The 19,172-nt window shown below is 36.9% G+C and overlaps 1 protein-coding gene across 1 annotated transcript; it reads right to left on the minus strand.

Moving 5' to 3' along the window:
• Positions 1 to 215: 215 nt before the first annotated feature.
• On the minus strand, positions 216 to 18,905 carry LOC103695837 (chaperone protein DnaJ). Its single transcript, XM_008777264.3, has 11 exons — positions 18,499 to 18,905; positions 17,264 to 17,332; positions 16,811 to 16,906; positions 16,500 to 16,615; positions 14,138 to 14,333; positions 13,078 to 13,253; positions 10,863 to 10,992; positions 9,802 to 9,962; positions 5,533 to 5,606; positions 5,342 to 5,450; positions 216 to 930 (listed from the first exon to the last, which is right to left on the minus strand). The coding sequence occupies exons 1-11, from the start codon at positions 18,823 to 18,825 to the stop codon at positions 723 to 725; spliced, it is 1,662 nt and encodes a 553-aa protein (XP_008775486.2). The 5' UTR covers positions 18,826 to 18,905; the 3' UTR covers positions 216 to 722.
• Between the last annotated feature and the right edge of the window lie 267 nt (positions 18,906 to 19,172).

Consider the following 19,172-nt stretch of genomic DNA (forward strand, 5'->3'; position numbering starts at 1 on the left):
TCTGCGAGGAGGAAAGAGAAACTCATTCGGCATTATAATTATCCAAATATAATTTCTTTTGAGAATTCACCATCAAAGAATCGAACCTTCACTAAACAAAGGGTCTAACCACTAGGACAAAACCTAGTTCAGAACAAGTAATAACAGTATTGTATTCAGATCATCTATTACATGTTATGAAAATTTTGATGCATGAATCTGCAAGTGTCAACAAATTTATACAGACATGTATTTCATGCATATTTAGTGGATAGAAAAGAAGAACACCAAAAAAAAAAATTCTTGACATACAGGAACCTCACAGCTAACTGCTATGTTTACCATGGTTATCAAGAAAAAACAGAACAGAATGGTAAACCCATTTGCCATCCATCCCTTCTCTCTTTGGACAGCGTATTTTGACATTGGTTACATGTTGATTTTTACAGTTATGGAAACGATACAATCATTTTGTATTCCATTTTGTAAAGAATAGGGAGGCCCCGATGATAGGCAAGGTGGCTTGCACGGGGGCCAACTTAAGCATTTCCTCCAGGGCCAGTTGGACTCTTCAACTCTAGATGAATAAAAATTTCATTGCTAGGATCAGAATATAGCCAAATTGGGAGTGTCGTAGAGGAAGAATCAAAACTTTATCCTCCTGAGTTGGGAAAGATCAGACTGTTGGGCATGATAATTCCTGCCCATTCAGAATATTTATAATGATCAGAGGGACAACATATTCATCTTCCTTTTATCATTCTATCCTGAGTAGACACATTGCTCTGCCGTGAAAATGAACTGCAACCAGTTCTACAAACCACGGATAAGATGCATGTTACTACAACAACACTTAAAGAAATCGCAAGTGAAGGATCAGCTCCAGGGGTCCATGCTGGTGCTAAAGGTTGTACACTAAATGATGCAAACCCTGTCCGGGTTTGATTTCCTCTGCAAAAATTAGAGATGGTTAGAATAATCAGAAAAAAAAAAAAACGTTACTAGGAAATCTCCAATCACCGAACTTAATTATCTAGCCGTAAACTGCTGGCATAAATGAGATGCTGTTTATTATTCCATGAGAGAATAATATAAATGATTCTGCAGGAATCTGATGATTTGCATCATGATGCCCAGAAGGAGATCAACCGATTATGCATTTATATGCTTCTGTTTTCTTTGGGATTGAGTTGTACATGGCATGCTAATGACAAATGTTGTCCTAGGAATCACCTCCAATGTCTTGAAGCATCACTCAGGACTCGTACAATGCATAAATTACAAATTATGTTTGAGATATAGCTGCTGTTTATGCACGAAATATTCAACACATGTTACAGCCAGAGTTCTACTTTATGGATCACTTTTCCCTTGACAGAACATCAAAGCTGCCATGATGCATGCAATATTAAATTTCGAAAACTGATGCTGTTTGCACACTAAATGTTTCAATACACAGTACAAGTTAGAAAATAACAATAACTGTCAAAGTTTTATTTTATTTTATTTATTTTTTATCCTTCCAAAGGAGACTAGACCATGCCATACCCACAAGTCCTTTGGCAGAAAACTTCAACCTACAGAAACTTGTAAGACCATCTGCTTAATCAGTTCAGCGAAAAGTGGTCATCAATTCTGACACAATTTAAGTGCCAATAGTGAGGTTGACATATGACGCAATGCATGCAGGGTTGACAAGAGTTGTTTACCCATGCTTATTTTTTTTATAAAAAATAAAAGAAAAATAAAAAAAAGAATGCTCAGCATCAACGAGTACCAAGCCAATATCATCTACACAAAATAACCCTGGGATACAGAGGGTATTGCAGCAGCATGCATGCCCAATGCCAGCATCAGCCCAGCATGCATGCCCAATGCCAGCATCAGCCCAGCATGGTCAGAATGGACCAGAACTTGAATCCTCTATAGTCATTAAGGTGATAAAAGAATAACAAGCAACCACCCAGTTTATGGATGTTAGCTCCCAAAGGAGAGAGAGACACACTGAACATCTCAAATTTAAGACTCAAAACGCTACTATTTAATAGTTAGATGCCAACAGCAAAAGTCAAGACTTAAGACAGTAATTCCCTATTACTTTCTTCCTTATGGCCTTCGATGGTAGCATACCAAATACTTTCTCCAAACCAAAACCTTCTTTTTTTCCCCTTTCTTTAGAATTTTATATCAATTGCAAAAGGGAGAATAATAGCCATCATTTTAGACTTCTTGACATAAATCTAAATTGGCTACCATTTTTTTATTTTCATTGATTATCATCTCTTTCCATAATGTAACAGTGAGCTATCAATTGAGTTCCACAACCGTTGGTGAAGATATCTACATGATCTTTACTTTATAGAAGCAGTACCATAAGACTCTTTAGTCAATAAAGTGTTTTCAAGTTCTTGTTAAATAAGCTAGCTGATCACATCAACCTGACTTCTATGGTGAATTTTTTAAACCTTGGTATCTAATGTCCTACTGTTTCTATTCTTACCAAAACTTTGACTGTCTTAATTGAATAAAGAGACAACTAGAGACTCTCTAACTGCATCTCTTTTGAATAAAAATCTGCAACAGAATCCTTATTTAAGAATCTCTACAGGTAACCTTTTATTTTGTTCAATCTCAACATCTTCAAAAAAAAATCTTATCAAAATATGAAGTTCCCTCCCTCGCTAGTAGATACATTTCTTCCTCACATTCTTTCAAACCTAGGGTACCTTACACATGATCATAAGTTGCATATTCTTGCTGACTAGCATTTCTAAGTCCTCGAAGTCATCTGTTTTTATATATCCTTGAAAGCATGCTCTCTTTTCCTTGGTGGACTTTCAGGGCTTGATTTCCAATTTTTTCCAATATTATATCACGAAACATCATTTTGTTTTGCTTAAATTTTATCACCTTATCCTTGGGCATTCATTCTAGAGCTATCAGCCTAATGCTGTGTGGTTAGGCATTCTATTGATATCACCGAACTTTTGCACATTGAACTCTGTTTTCTTCTTAGGAAACACCAATACATACATACATACATACATACATATGTACATATGTAAATACATGCATGCATACACACATATACATAGGTAAGTACATATCTAAATATGTACATACACACATGTCCGTGTATGGGGTAAACAAAATTCACTTCTCATTTAGAATATGTATTTGCTATTGCAATATCATAGGTCACTGAGAGGCCTAGAATGGAACCAACTTATATCGTATAGCTATATCCTCCAGCTGCATTTGGTTGCGGAAAATTATTTGCCCAGGATAAGGCAAAAGTGAGGAATAAAAACGGGGTTCAAACACAGGAATAATGAGGAGTAAGTCTATTCCACCATTTTCTCAGAAAAATTCTGTTGTCTTGAAGAGATAAATGGGAAGAAAGTATCTTGAAACTGCCAAAAAGTACCCCTATGTCAACTTGTCTGCTCTGGCAAAAAAGTAATGTTGTTTGACAGAATGGGCAAAATAAATAGGAAAAAGTTATCCAGTAAGTTCTTCAAGTTTATCCTGCCTGCATGAAAATGTAAGCCACCATTTACAAGTATCCTTTTTTCCCTTTGAAATTTCTTACATTAGTCCATTTACCTCTTTCCAGAACAGCTTCTAAACTTTTCTTCATGCTTGTAGTACATGAAGCGCTCTCTCCACAATGATTTCCTCATCTGAATCCAACTTAGGAGCTACCAGTCCATTACTTAACCTTCTTAACATCTAAGATCTTATCCATCATTTCTTAATCCACCAGTATAAGGATCCATGTAGATGTAGCCATCACAATTTCCTAAGAATTTGTTCATCTCCATTTAATCTTTTATAAGAACAAGCAAATAATAAGTCTCCTCAGTGTAATATCCAATATCCACTAACTCTCTGCTGACTGCTCTTTCCATTTTCAGGACCAGTTTCTTTGCTTATCTTTGCTCAGTATTTCTAGGAGACAACCTAACTCTAGCCACCGAGCTTTGTTAAGTAATGCTCTAACTCCTATCTGTTGCACCAAAGAATTACATGGCCGTGCAACACCTACACCTCATTGTTGCAACAGCTACAAATAAATTTGTTAAACTAACCTGAGTCTTGTTCCCATACATCCAACTCAAGGTCCGCAATCTCAGTATCGGATACCATATTGATATCTTATCGGTTCAGTTCGGTATGATATGGTATGGTACACCTCTGTACTGAACTAGCTCTCTAACCATTTTTCACAATTTTTATCTCGGTACGCCTTGGTACAGGTTGGTACGCCTCGGTACACATCGGTACGCCTCGATACAAGTCGGTACACCTCGGTATGGGACAATAAGCCTCGTTACGGGCAATACAGGGCTTGTACGGACTTGAAGTTAAGTTTTGTACAGTTCCCCTCCTAGTACGGTACAATACGCACTATATCGGATAGTACGGGGCGACACCGCAAACCATGATTTAAACTAAAGCTGTATCTCTCTCACATGCATTCTATATACTTGGATTCTATATTATCCAACATTTTGATCCATGTCATGCTTACTGCTAACTTTTAAAACATCCATTACATGTCAAAGGCATGTGGGCATCGCGTAACAGTGTCGAAACACCTTATTACAGTCTCTATCTCAATTATCTTGCCTTTATTTTATTGGACATGACCCCATTACTCCATCTATCTCTCCAATCATTTAGTAAAAAAACAAGTTATGATCGAGTTAGAAAGCTATTAATGATGTTAAGCACAGAAAATTCAAGACACCGAAATCCTTCTTGATTTTATTCCAAGAATTTGCTAAAACAAAAATTATATGCTACCTATACTACTTTTACAAACTAAATACCTTTCCAAATTCTGTGAAAAATGATAATGCTAAATTAAAGACTTTCATTTTGCTTTATAAGAATTCAACACTTTGATTCACTAAACACATATTACATATGAAAGCATCAACTAGCTGCTCAGTTTTAAGATAGCCCACCAATTATGGCATGGACTACACCTGCTGGCCTCATCCACAATTAAAAAATGTGAAAATTGCACTATCATTTATATATTAAATCAGCGACGTTCCACCATCCAACTTCCTTGAAGATATTGCATTCAAATAAAATAACTTCTCCTCTCTTGTCTACACATTTATTTTCATTCAACAGTCTTGCATACCCATGATATTCAACAATTACAATATAGCAGTTAAAATTGCAGGTCAACCTTTGGTTTATTTAATAGAAAATTGACATTTAAGCATAAACAGAGTATCTGATATACTTGACATCATTTAAGGAAAAGTTATTGCAAGCAAAGAATATAATGAATCCCATTGAATGATTGCAGCAAAATATATGATCATATAAAACAGGAACATACCCAAACAAATTCCTGATAGAGCTCCACAAGGAATCTTTGGTCCTTTTTCGTGAAGAATGGTTTTGCCTCTTTCTCGTTTTCTGTTTCTTAATATCATTGTTGCGCATCCCTACAGAACGATGCACAAAAACAATGTATAGAGTTATAACAGATACTATGAGGCAGCCCCTCATGAGGAGAAAACCAATTACCTCTCGATCGGATTGATGAAAACTCAGTAGCCCTGAGAGATGCCAACTCTTCAACTAGTGAGCGCTCCGCATCACTGTGCACATTAAACGTAATTTAGCAAGTAAAACTGAATATGAACTAGAAAATTTATGACCGACAAATTTTTTTAAGAAAAAAACAAAGAGGCGAAGTACCAAACAATTCTGGAACCAGAGGGGGATCCCCCCCCCCCCCCCCCCCCCGCGCGCACTTCCAATTTTCCTTTGTTATGCAATAGTAGCGTGCATACTTGCCCCTCTTTGTAGCTTATGTTTCTAGAGTACTCTCTGATGCTGTTAAAGTATATCAGAATTTCTTTTGGAAAGAATGTTGCATCCACGAGATCTTATGAACTATTCATCCATGGATCACTCCTAAAATTCTTGTTTCTTTTTAGAGTATATCAAAACTAAATAACCTGTTTAACTCAAATATTTTCTACTCAAATAGAATTTCAATAAAAATAAAAGACCTACTAAATCGAGAAAGATTTCTATAGTTTAGTCCCCCCTTTTTCCACTCTCTATCCAGGTATTCAAGGAAATATAGGGTCCAAAAACCCACCAAAAGAGCCTAAAATTTGCACCTAGTTCCTCTTCCTTCGTTCTATAGAGCCCTCAAGTATTTTGAGTGTAGACCGAAATATATCTATCTATATTCGTTTTCGTATCCGGATCTATCCATATATCGATAAAAAAATTGAGCATCCGATTAATATCTGTATCCATATCCATATCTATCGAAGAAAAATGGGTATGGATATGGATAGACAACTATCCAATTCTTATATAAATATTTGATTCTATTTGTAATCCAATTTAATTTTATATAGCACTTATGAATTTTTAAAGAAAATAAATTACCAAATTAACATACTATTACCTTGATTTACCATCTACTTATATCTTTGATTTTGTAGTCATAAAGTTTAATCTTATATCCGTATTTATATTCATGATTTATATCCATATCCATTTAAAACAACTATGGATATAAATTTTTTATATCCAACTAACATCTATATCTGTATCTATATTTATGAAACAAAACGAATATGGATATGGATATACTGGTATCCAATCCATATCCGGTCCGATTTCAGCCCTAATTTAGAGTCTATTCCAATTTTTTATATAAAAGATTGTTTCCACATTGCCATTTGAACCCCTACTCATTCCCAAAAACAGTTCTCCTAATGCTTTGAGTGCTTATTTCATATTGAATTCATCCTTTTTTTACATTAATGAGAACAAATAAATTTTGATGATTGCAAAGAACTAGAACATATGCAATGTGATATCAATGGCGGCCCTTCAAAATTTCCTAATTGCTCCACTTAATTAAGACCAAGGAATATTGAACCAGCCAGTACCGAACCGATTCAGTTCGGTGTTAAAAAATGGTACCGGCCGGTATCGGCTAGAATTGGTGCGAACCGACCAGTTCGCACCGGTTTCAAATTCTTTTGGATTTTTGGATGCGTGAATCAGGCCAAACCAGTGGTACCGGTTCGGCGATCCTTGATTAAGACAAAAACTACACTTGACTCCAGTCCAATGTTTTTCATTCAGCAGAAAGATATGATCCCAACTTAGATTTTGCAACTTTAAAAGGCAAGATGAGACAACACTAAGTAGATCACCAATTTTCAAAAATTAAAATTATAGGTATATTTCTAAAACATAGCAATATATAACAATTCAAGACCTCACCAAAAAAGAATAGCCAAGAGTGTTATTTGGGTTTCTTGACCCTATATACCCAAGATATGCCCAATGCATAACTAATGTGGGACTAAATACACATCTGCATGATTCTTCCCACACTCGCCTCATTTAAGCTCAGACTAATGTCCAAATTCAATCACAAACATTATGAGCGGCATGTGGCCAATCCCAAATAGAACTCTTCTGCAATATCCCCTAGTCCATATAGGACATGGATCGGGCCTACTCTGATACCATTTGCAACAACCCAGGGCCTCACCATGGGTCCATTGGTTGTGCATTGGGCAAATCTTAGGTGCTTATACAAGGGCAAGATATCCAAATAACATCTTCTGGCTAGCCTTTTTAGGTAAGATCTTGTATTGCTATAAATAATATCAGAGTGGGCTTAACCCATGATATGGGACACTGCAGCATGGGCTCTTTTAGGACTGAACACAATCATGGTATTTGTGATTGGATTTGGACCTTTAGGCTAGCTAGAATGCCAATGCTTAAGCAATGGGGAATAATTAGGACCTGTGAGAGCATGTGTTTAGTCCCACATTATTTATACCATGGGTAAATATTGGATACTTATATAAGGCTAAAGAACTTAAATAATACCTTTATGGTAGCCTTTTTCGGTGAGGTCCTTGATTGTTACAAATGGTATTAAAGCAAACCAGGCATATGGCCCATATAGACTAGGCATGAGCATTTTTGGAATGACCACAGGCTGATCGTGGTGTTTGTGATTAGATTTTTTGGTGCTTGCGATTGGATTTGAATGGAATTGAACCATTAGCCTAGTAAGGATGCCAGGATTCTAATGAGGAAAGTATATAAAGATCCATGCATGTGTGTGTTTAGTCCCACATTGGCTATGCACTAGCTAGATCTCGAATCCTGGATCGTTATAAATAATATCAGAGCAAACCCAACACATGACCCATATAGACTAGAAGACACAATAGCACAGGCCCTTTTTCGAGCTGACCATGATTGTGGTGTTTGTGATTGGATTTGATTAGATTTGGACCTTGACCTGGCGAGGATGCCATAGCTTAAACGGAGGGAGAGCATTACGACCTACGTGAGTGTATTTAGTTCTACATTGGTTATACACTGGACATATCCTGGATACATGCACAAAGCTAAAAAATCTAAATAATACCTGTGGGATAGTCTTTTTAGATGAAGTCTTGGTCTGTTATACAATGATATAAAAAAATATCTATTTTTAAGTAGTTACCTATGATAACATCTAAAGCTTTATAAAGTGTTGCTAAGCTTGCTATTTATAAGAAAATGGTAAACAAAAAATTAAAACAATATTTTTCCATAAGATTTTTTTTCAATTCTTATTATTTTCATAAGAAATTTTCTTTTTATTGTAACAGAATTTTTAATGGCTTCTGAATGTATAGACCAGCCACAAGCAATAAAATACCCAAAAGCAAACCTAAATGGATTGTATAATCATCATATACTATTTTCACACAAACCATGTTCTCTTTTTGGGTGGGAAACTTTGAAGAAAACCATTTCTCACCTAAAATCCATGGATTCTTAGCTATATTCATGCAATTAGATCCATAACATCAGCCAATAGACATAGAAATATAGTATATCATGCAAATACATAAACGAAAACCTCCATATATACCAAAAAAAATAATCATGGACCAAAACCCAGAAAGAAAGAAAGAAACAGAAGTGTCCTCTTAGAAAGAAAAAAGAAAACTTGGTTGCCTATTCAAATCGTTGATTAAGGTATTGCGCACTAACCTAGCAATGGCACAATATGTACCATGCCCTGTTAGTGCTTAAAATGCATTGGCACTGCCTTGCGCCAAGCTATCATGCCAGCCAGCACTTCAATTATAATTCAAATGGAAACCACACAATTCACTATCATGTCCACATAATTGGATTATTCACCAAAGTCAAAAGCAGGTTTTGGGGTTTCCATAGGCCTGCAGATCATCATGAACTACCCGCAAAAAAGAACAGAATGTTTGGGACTACGGGCTGTGTTTTAACAATCATGGCTGAGCTGTTAAGCATAGAACTATACTCCAATATACCAGGTCAATATGGCACCATAAAATGGATACATAATCAGACTAGCAAGCGGACCATGTACCTTCCCTGCAATGTATTAATAGGTGGCCACAATGGTGTGCATCATACAATTGTGTACCGTTTGCTGTTGGTCTTCATAGAATCTAATGGTAAGTCATAACATATGGAAAACAACAAAATTACGGTAAATCATAACACATGAAAAACAGTAAACAATAAAATAAAAGGAACAACATTTTTCATGAAGTTAACAATAAACTTAACATCTGAAAAGATTTGTATTAGTGAACTCACTTTGTAAGGACCTACCATATGGATTTTGTAATGTTAAAACAAGGAAAAGATAATGGAAAATAAGCAACTTACTGAGCAACCCATTGCTACAAGTTATTGAATATTATCATAAAAGTTAAAATGTTAACATAAAAGTGATAAAAGGAAGAAAGAGACTTGAACCTGATATTTTTGGGGATCTCTACCCTTACAGTAAAATGATGATCACCTCGAACTGAAGGTCTCTTGATGTTTGGAACTCCCATGTTAGAAAGCTTTAGTGTCTCTCCCGGTTGTGTACCAGAGGGAATTTGAAGATCTCGGTATCCTTGAATTGTCTCCACCTGAGATGGCATTTGACTTTTCATTGCACATATGAAAAATTATTTTAACCAATAAAATTAATTAATTATATAGTGGTATCAAATTCTAAGAAAAGGAATCATACATCAATGTGGAATTAGCATTCAGACTTGATACAGGTACTTAAAAACAAATACATTACTCCTAAATGGCAAAACTGACCAATCAATTTGACAAATTTTTTTATTGAACTTCTCCAGTTAACCTTAAGAAATAGCAACAAAATATTGTTAACATCTAGAACAATGGAAACCAGTCTAATTAGTTATTAATAAATTAGCCATGGCTTAAGCTTAATAGGTAACCTTATTTCAAAAAATAATTCTAGATTTAGACAATATTAGCTACTCATTTTTATGCATTTGTAGGATTGGGATACCTATCCTCAGGTCCTCAAAAAAGATGAATCTCTGACGATAAATTGTTTTGCATGGTTCTCACCAAGGTTGCAACAGACTCAAAAGTAGCTTCACTGACAGCTGACCAGCCAAGCACGCCTAAGGGTCAGTCTGGTTTTCTACTACATCAGTATGTGGAATCCTTTCAGAAGACAATCAGACTCTTCAATGATTTGTCTTCTGGCAGGCCTGACACAGCACTCTGATACTAATAACCAATAAAAAAAGCAACAGATTCACAGAAAGATGAAAGACAGACTACAACAGTCTAAACTACTACGAAGGCAGAGGTAAAGGGATCTTCTTTCCTTTTAGATCCCATATGAGGGATGTCTTAATTACTTTTTATTAGAAATAAAATTTAATGGACATAAGATTTGAAAAGGATTTTATTAGCTGCTAGAAGGATGAAAAATATAAAGCAACTTTTTGAAGGTTTGGAACAATTAGAAAAGAAGCAATGTTGAGTGCTGACACTGTTACCTTTACTGTAGTTCCTAGAATTGCTTCAGTGTAATCTATACTGACATCTGAGTACAAATTAAGACCCTTCCTCTGAATTCCTGGTTTCTCATTTACACGAATGAACAGATAAAGATCACCAGCTATACCCCTGCATAATAAATTACCTGATGATCAATACAATTCCACAGTAACTAGGAGTATCTACACTTATTCCAGACAAGAAGAAATAAAATAGTTATCAAAAAAATACAGAATTTAGTATTTCATGAACAAATGGATAACCAAGAAAAATAATGTTCCCTCAGTGCAAATTGAGTCAAGGTCACAATTTCCAGACAAGGAATATATGCATGATAGAATATTTAAATGCTAAAAGTTTTTCTTTTAAAAGAAAAACTACTTAAATGTTACATTGAAAAATATATTTATGTGTATAGGGCAGAGATTGTATAACAACATCCAAGCAGATGTAACTTTACTCTTCATATGAAGCACTCGCTGCAACAATTTTAGAACCCGACATCTCAGTCACCTCAGTGGATAGCAGATATACAATGATCTGAGATCTTTGTTTATCTTTGTAAGATGGAAGGTTGAGAAAATTCAAAAAGGACCAATATTTTCGGAGACGTAGGCCTCCATAACATAGGATATGAGATATATAAATATTGGCCAATACAGTAAAATCAAGATCAATTGTCATCTTAAGGCATTGATTTTAATATTAGTAACAAAAACAACCCATTTAAGGTTGTAAAAGTAAGCTTGAAAATTCTCAGCTGATCTATTGATATCGTGCCAGCCGATATCCCAGGATATATTGCCTCATAGGTTGAAATGATAAAAGCCAATGTTTTTCATATATATCATATTTAATGAAGGCTTAATACCATGGTATGCTGAACCGGCACGTATCGGACCGGTCCGATCCCTGACAGGTTCGGTTCAAGCATGGAAAATGATTCCGGCCTTCCGCTGCGTATGGTGCGAACCGAACCGGTTCGCACCGGTACTAGTATTGTCCCAGGCGGTTCTGTCTGGTATCGCTCCGATAGGCGACCAGTACCCCTACCGGTACTAGTTCAGCGTACCTTGCCTAATACTAAACGAACTAATATACCGAACGAAACGATAACTTACTTTTTTATTTTGAACTATGACCAACTCGACCTTAAGGGAGAGGGGACCTCATCAAAAGGTAAGAAAATCTAGGCTAAGTGAAATGCTTTTTTTATTGTCTAGTAGGTGTCATAGAGAATCAAAAGCCCTCCCCAACCCCAAGATGAACATTGAACTTTACCTCTCACATGCATTGATGGACGAGGGCTTTTCTCCCTTTGCTTCTCAGCCAAGATAGTGCCAACAAAGAAAATTTGCTTTTCTAGATTTAACAATTGAGTTAAGAAATATCTCAAAACTCCTACATTCAAATAAAAACATAAAAATAAAAATAACAAGTAAAAATAATGAGAAAAACTGAAATATACATTGCAACCCCTCTCAAATATTAAAAGTTCATCTCCGAGCAACAATTTCTTTGCTTGTCTCTCACTACAAAAACCTTGCAATTTTTCCTTTGTTAGTCTCATGAGTATGGATCCTTGTCCTTGTCCAAGCCTTTTCCCATCAAATATGGTATCACTTATAGCGCTGAACTCCATGTTAAGAAGGCTCCATATAAGGATTGAGCAGATTTCACAACCAGCTGTCAACAGTTGTGGGTTCTCTAGAAATTGGGGCCACAATTCCTAGAAAACCCAAATTCAGGCAAGAAAGACCTACCATGAAACCTATAAAGCTAGCTGTTGGGATTGAAGGCCTACCTACTAGCTGTAATCCAAGCCCCTATATACTTTTAATTCCACAATAGTTTTAGATTTCAGACTATATATTTAATTCCACAATAGTTGGTACAGCATTGAAAATCATACTAATATGATAAAGCTGTAGAGGAACAGTCGCTCATCTACTTCTTACAAACAAAACAAGGCAAAAGATTAATTGAATAAATTGGAGAAATACAAAAGTGATTAGGAAAAAGGATGGCTAATATATGTTTACATATGGTGTAGCAACTAGGAAAAATACACTGACCACATCAGTGAAGATGCATACTTGTATAATGAAATTGTCAAAGAGTTTCAAAACTCCAAATATCAAAAATGTGTGATGATGGCATTTATGTTGTGATTAACAAACTTTACCATAATTATGATTATTGTCAGATGCTTACCTTTTCTTATCAATGCTTCCTTCACCCTGAACTTGAACAGTATATCCATCATTAACACCAGCTGGAATATCTACTCTGACACATCGCTTAGTCTGCACTCTTCCATCACCACTACAGCTTTTGCACTGATCAGTGATTGTTTTGCCATCCCCACCACATTTTGAGCAAGTAGACACCTACAAATCATATAAACCGTCAATATAGATAATGGCACAGAGCCACGTGATTTTTTCTTCTTCTTTTTTTTGGGGGGGTGTTTTTGGTTGGGGGGGGGGGGGGAGGGGGGGCTGTGGAACTTTAAACGTAGTAAAAAACATAAGAACAGAAAAGCTTGAAATTTTCACCTCAGGGTATCCAGGAACAAGTTCATAAAATTTCAATGTACTTAACACTACAATTGTAGAGGAGTAAAAGGCATAGATGTCCGCATCAAAAAAGAACTAGCCAATGTTAATGATTACCAAGGAACTATGTTTTCATTTAGAGATAAAAATTGCTTGCACTATTTTCGGTTCAACAATATACAATGCATCTTTAGAGCATAGAATTTCTAAGTAACTGTGCATACTAATCTTGTTTGTTTTATTGGCATTGCATATTTTATTATAATCTAATCCTTTGATAAAGAGAGAATTATAAGATACATATATTACTGATTTACAAAATATTTTTTATTCATTTACAAAACATATGTTCACATTGTCCTTGATAATATTGTTTTAATTGGTTAGCAAAACATTTTTATTGATAATAATGCTCCATGTTAGGAAAAGAAAGCAAGTGAACATAAGAAAAAGAAAGGTCATTTGCCTTCCCTAACGATAAGCAAGTTTTTTTTCCGACCACCAAAAACCACAGAGCTACCATCTAAAATAAGTTAATTTAAAGATTTTATAGTGTTACGTGAAATATAAACCCAAATGAAAATAGAGAAAATACCACTTAGGACTTAGGATACAAGTAAAGAATCAGGAAAGGAATCTAAGAGCAACATAAGAAAATGAGGCATGCTCAGCCTAGTTTCAATTCAAGAAGTCTTCTAATACAATAATCACCTTACCTGAGACACTATTCCAAACGGTGTTCTCTGGGTTTTCATCACTCCACCCCTACCTTTGCACTCAGTACATGTCTTTATGCAATTGCTAGATTTTGCACCAGTCCCATTACAATTGTCACAAGTTTCAAAGCGAGTGACATTTAGTTCCCGTCGTCCTCCAAAAATTGATTCTTCAAAACTCAAAGAAAGATCATAACTGCAAGAGATAAAAGTTGTAAATTATACCATCTAATATTTCAGAGAAAAAATAAATGGTATCATCCTGTCCGGTGAAACAGCAAATTATGGTTTCCAAGATGTTGCCATCAATCATCTAGAGAATAAAGTGTGAGAATTGATAAGCATCAAGAAGTGCACAGTTTTAACTGGATGACCAACATAACTCATAAAATATAGAGCAATGCTTCCTGAGCTATAAGGAATGTTGGAACATATGTGTTACATGTTTTACTGAAGCATGCTTATGTCATTTAAGCATTACAACCTGGAGAACTATGGTAAAAATATACATCATTGATTCCCTAACAGATTAAGCTTTTGGTTTCAAGCGGTTTGTCAACAATTACTTCAAAGAATTGAATGAGGAGCTGTTCAAGTTGAAAATCTCACGTCCACTATGAAGTAGTAAGCATGATTTGTATGCAAATAATTTTGTTCTCTCCATTTTACCATATCCTTAGAATGATTTTATAAAGAATTGCTAAAGTCAACCACTTGTTTTTGTTGCTTGATTTTTTTTGAACTAGAGAAATTGGGCGATATTGTAGTATTATCTAAGTTCATGATTAGTGACGTTTAACACTAACATCCACCATAGGATTAATCAGAGTTGATGACTAAAAAAGAGCACCAACTAGTACACTACCAAGAGAAATATACAGGTGCATAAGGATGAATTGTTTTAGATACCAAAAATAACTTGCACTACTAAGAAATTACTGCCAAAAAGCCCCAAAAGTCATCAGGATTAAGCAAGCTGGAGAGCCTGAGACAAAAAAACCTCAGACAAAAAAAATTGCATAAACTCTAAATTTTTCAGCATATGATGCAACATCTAATTTAGTTAGTGCCAAATGTTAGTGCTCCTTTAATGTTTACAATTATGCCCCTACAGTAATTTGTATATATCACACTTTATTAAGAATTTCTGTAGTTCATTATTATCTATCATTGAAGAACACATGCCTAAGAATTTCTCCCTTGTCCCAAGAGTTTTCACCATAGTTTGTCGGACTGATCTGAACCGGATGGTTCAGCCCATACCAAACTGAACCAACATTGACTTAGAACACTTCAGCCAATCAGGTTAGTTCGGCCTATATAAGCTCCTGCTTGCCCCCCTCCCCTCCTTGATGCCTCTCTCGAACTCTCTCAAAGATTAAGAAGATGGGACCCTAGCTCCACTGCTCTCTTTCAACACCGGCCGCCGCTGAGAAGGTAGGCCTCTCTCTCTCACACACACGTGACTGCGTCCCAATGGGTGGTCGAAGCCATGAAGGGTTCCCAACGGAGGTGCTCCTTGTCCCCCTCTCCGACATCCCTTCTCGCCCTTGACTGCATCTAGATGGATGGTTGAAGCCTCGAAGGGCTTAAGGCAGAGGTGCTCCCTCTCCCTCTCTTCGGCAGCCCCCCTCTAACTCTCTCTCCCCCTTCCTCTCTCCCTCCCTCCCTTTCCTTCTCGCTCTTTCCCTTTTTGTGTCCCCTTCTCTCTCTCTTTCTCCCTCTCCCCCACTCCCTCTCCCTCTCCCTGTTTTGGTATGCCTCGGAACAACATGGTACGAACCTATACTGTGCCAAACTGATTGCCGGCTGATACAATCTCTGATGCTGGTATTGCGAACCTTGGTTTTGACCATTACTATGCTAAATTTTGTCGAAAGTCCTAGCCTATACACTCTCCAATGACTTTTGAGTTCCTAGGTTTCATGATTGATTTTTGGTTTAAAGGTTGCTCGGCATGTATATGGGCCCAATTCATGAGGGCTAGTTTCAGCTGCTCAAGTCTTGATAGAGCATAACCTGGTGGGGTAATGCTTGTACATGAAGTTATTCATATGTAAATATAGATTAACATGATTATCCTACAATGATCATGCAAGAGAGAGAGAGAGAGAATAGAGCAAGAGGATAGAGAATTTTTTTTGCAAAGCAAGACAATGATGGGCAAGTTAAAAATCACAAAAACAGACCAAGTCTCATGAGCTACAATACTTGCTCAAGAACTTCTAGTATAGAGGCAAAGCAAGAAGATATACTTGAACTATTAATCTCATAAAAGTTTCAAGAAATTTCTTTTCAAAAAGAGCCTAGAACAATCACAACAGGTTGCTAGTGAATAGCAACTAAGTAATAAAATGTTTACCGAATATCAAGTCCCTGGCTGCGATTAAATTTTGTATCAAAGTGGATTCCTCCAGGGTCTCCAAAAAGTCCATCTGAATCACCAAAGAATGCACTAAAGACTTCAAAAGGATCTACCTACAAATTATAAATGACAAATACCTCATTTTGATTGGTTAAGTTGCAAATTGCTAATAATGGACTACAAAGGTTGTATTGTGATCATAACTACCATCTGATGCCATGAAATTGGTAAATCAAATTACAAGAAGGCTAAGAATTTAAGTACTAGCCACAGACACACAAACACAAAATAAATAAATAAAATCTTACCCCTTGTGGGCCAACTCCATCCCCTCCATATTCTCCTTGTAAACCTGCCTCACCATAGCGATCATATAAAGATCTTTTCTCATCATCTGATAACACCTATAGGAGGGATTCAGCATGATACGGCAAAAAAGAAAATGCAAATGCAGCAATGACAAACATCTTGAAATAAGAAATCAAGGATTGAGTTTCTTATTTGGCAAATAGCATATGTTTCAGTATAGATCATCAAGGTGCAAACTAATTTACTTTTGAGTCCCATATTAACAAGTGACGCTAAAACCTAATAACAGTTTTCTGAAGAAACTGGAGCAGAAATGCAAGACATGTATTGAGCAAAACCAAGGGCATGATTTCAGTCAGCAAGCTGATTCGGATCTTCACAAGAACTTGGCACCAGCAAAATTTTGGATCCAGCTTGTCATATTAAAAGAAGTGGTAAAGCAAAACAGATACCTCATATGCAGCACTAATCTCCTTAAACTTTTCTTCTGCCCCAGGGCTCTTATTCATATCTGGATGATACTGTGATGAAACATAGAGCACATTAACAGCTGAAGATGATAAAATACAAAGGCAGCGTGCGTGTGTGAGGGAGAGAGGGAGAGAGAAGAGAGAGAGAGAGAGAGAGAGAGAGAGTAGCAGTTAGAGGACATTAGGTTAATTAACTTAAATTAAGAGCATGAAAAATTTGCATGCAATGGAGAAAAAACACTCCTCAGAAGAAACCACCACAAAAACACATGTTTTCTCTTCGTGCTATTCTGTCTCAAGTTCAATACTTCTATGTTAGCCTTCCATTTTCTGACCTCCACCCAATCATTATGCCACCAATTATCCCCACTGAATAGAAGTATCTGACGATCAATTGAGGGACTGAAACAGCAATTCTTGTTGACCAACCTGATGATGCAGGCCTTAAAGAGGGTAGCTTGTAGGACAGAAAACTTCTGGCTTGCGTCAGGTTTAAAATCTTTGAGAGGATGGCTAAGAGATACTGGAGAAAATTGAAGAGGAGGATTTGCCAATAGAGGTAAAGGAACAGCACAAAAAGATCCAATCTTTGAAACTCATAACTTAAGAGAAATCAGATTTAGCAAAGGGGACAAGTTGTGAAGATCACAGGAAAACAATTTAGAGGCAAAAGGCTGATGATTACAAATATTGGACAATTACCCAAGAATCCAATCATCTGACAATGGAAAAATTGGCTAAAACCATGTCATTTTTGAACAGAAGCATGCAACGCAACGTGCTTTGAACTTCATTATTATTCTATAAGAAAATATTTGAATATCGATGCCCAAGAAGAGCAAGAAAATAAAAATTATTAAAAAATAACATTACATAATAAGAGGTATTGTCCCATCTAATTTAGGCATGATTACTTCGGCAGGAATCATAAACTCCAATAATTTTAGCTTTTCAGAATTTTTTTCAAGGTTTTACATCATCATCGTCCTAATTCACGCTTCCTCTTCCATAATCTTTCATGTCAATACCAGCCTTTTCTTTTTTAATGGTTGCAGCAGATTCTATAGCCTGCAAATCCTAGATTTATCAAACTTTTTGCTTCCAGAACATCACAAGCAAACCGGGAAACAAATTGCAACACTAATTTCCACAAAGAAAAACTCCTGACGAATTATTCAAAAAATCTTTCCAATATCTTGTAAGGGTTTGAAAGAAACCTTGCGAGCGAGATTCCGGTAGGCGCTCTTGATCTCCTGGAGCGTGGCGTTCCGGCTAACGTTCAGCGTCGCGTAGAAATCCGAGACTTTGGCTCTAACCAACCCACCGCGCCTGTGGCGAGAGAAGCTCCATCTCGTCCTGAAGAACATGGAATCTCCGCCGGAGAAGCGCAGGCCGCCGCCGGAGAAGAAGGAGGAGGCGGAGGCGGCCAGCCGCGACCGCCTGGCCGGGGAAGATGGAAGAAAGAAGGAGAGTCTTCCGATAGGAAACGAGGGTTTCGATGGGAATGAGGGAAGGCCGGTGGCGGGGAGGTGGAGGACCGCCATCGACGGAGGGGAGCGAGAGGCATCCAAGGGGATGAGAGAAACCTCCCAAGAACCCTCTCTCCTGGGCCTACCGTAACATCCCCGAGGAAATGACCCAATGGGCCTTGGCCCTAGGTTTTGAAGGCCGATACCTGGGCTATGACGGTGGGAAACTGATAGAGGGCTGGAGACATTTTCAAACCCGATATACGTTGGAAAGGCGCCTGATAGGCCACCAAGGTGGTAGCCTAGTGGTAAAAGGTTTAGACTCCATCCGAGTTGTTCGGATTTGAAACGCATGGGCTTCGATTAAATCAGGGAACCGCATGCCCTATGCCCGAATGGCTTTGTGTGGATATGCTTTCCAT

The sequence above is a fragment of the Phoenix dactylifera genome, chromosome 8, assembly GCF_009389715.1.
Source record: "Phoenix dactylifera cultivar Barhee BC4 chromosome 8, palm_55x_up_171113_PBpolish2nd_filt_p, whole genome shotgun sequence".
NCBI lineage: Eukaryota > Viridiplantae > Streptophyta > Magnoliopsida > Arecales > Arecaceae > Phoenix > Phoenix dactylifera.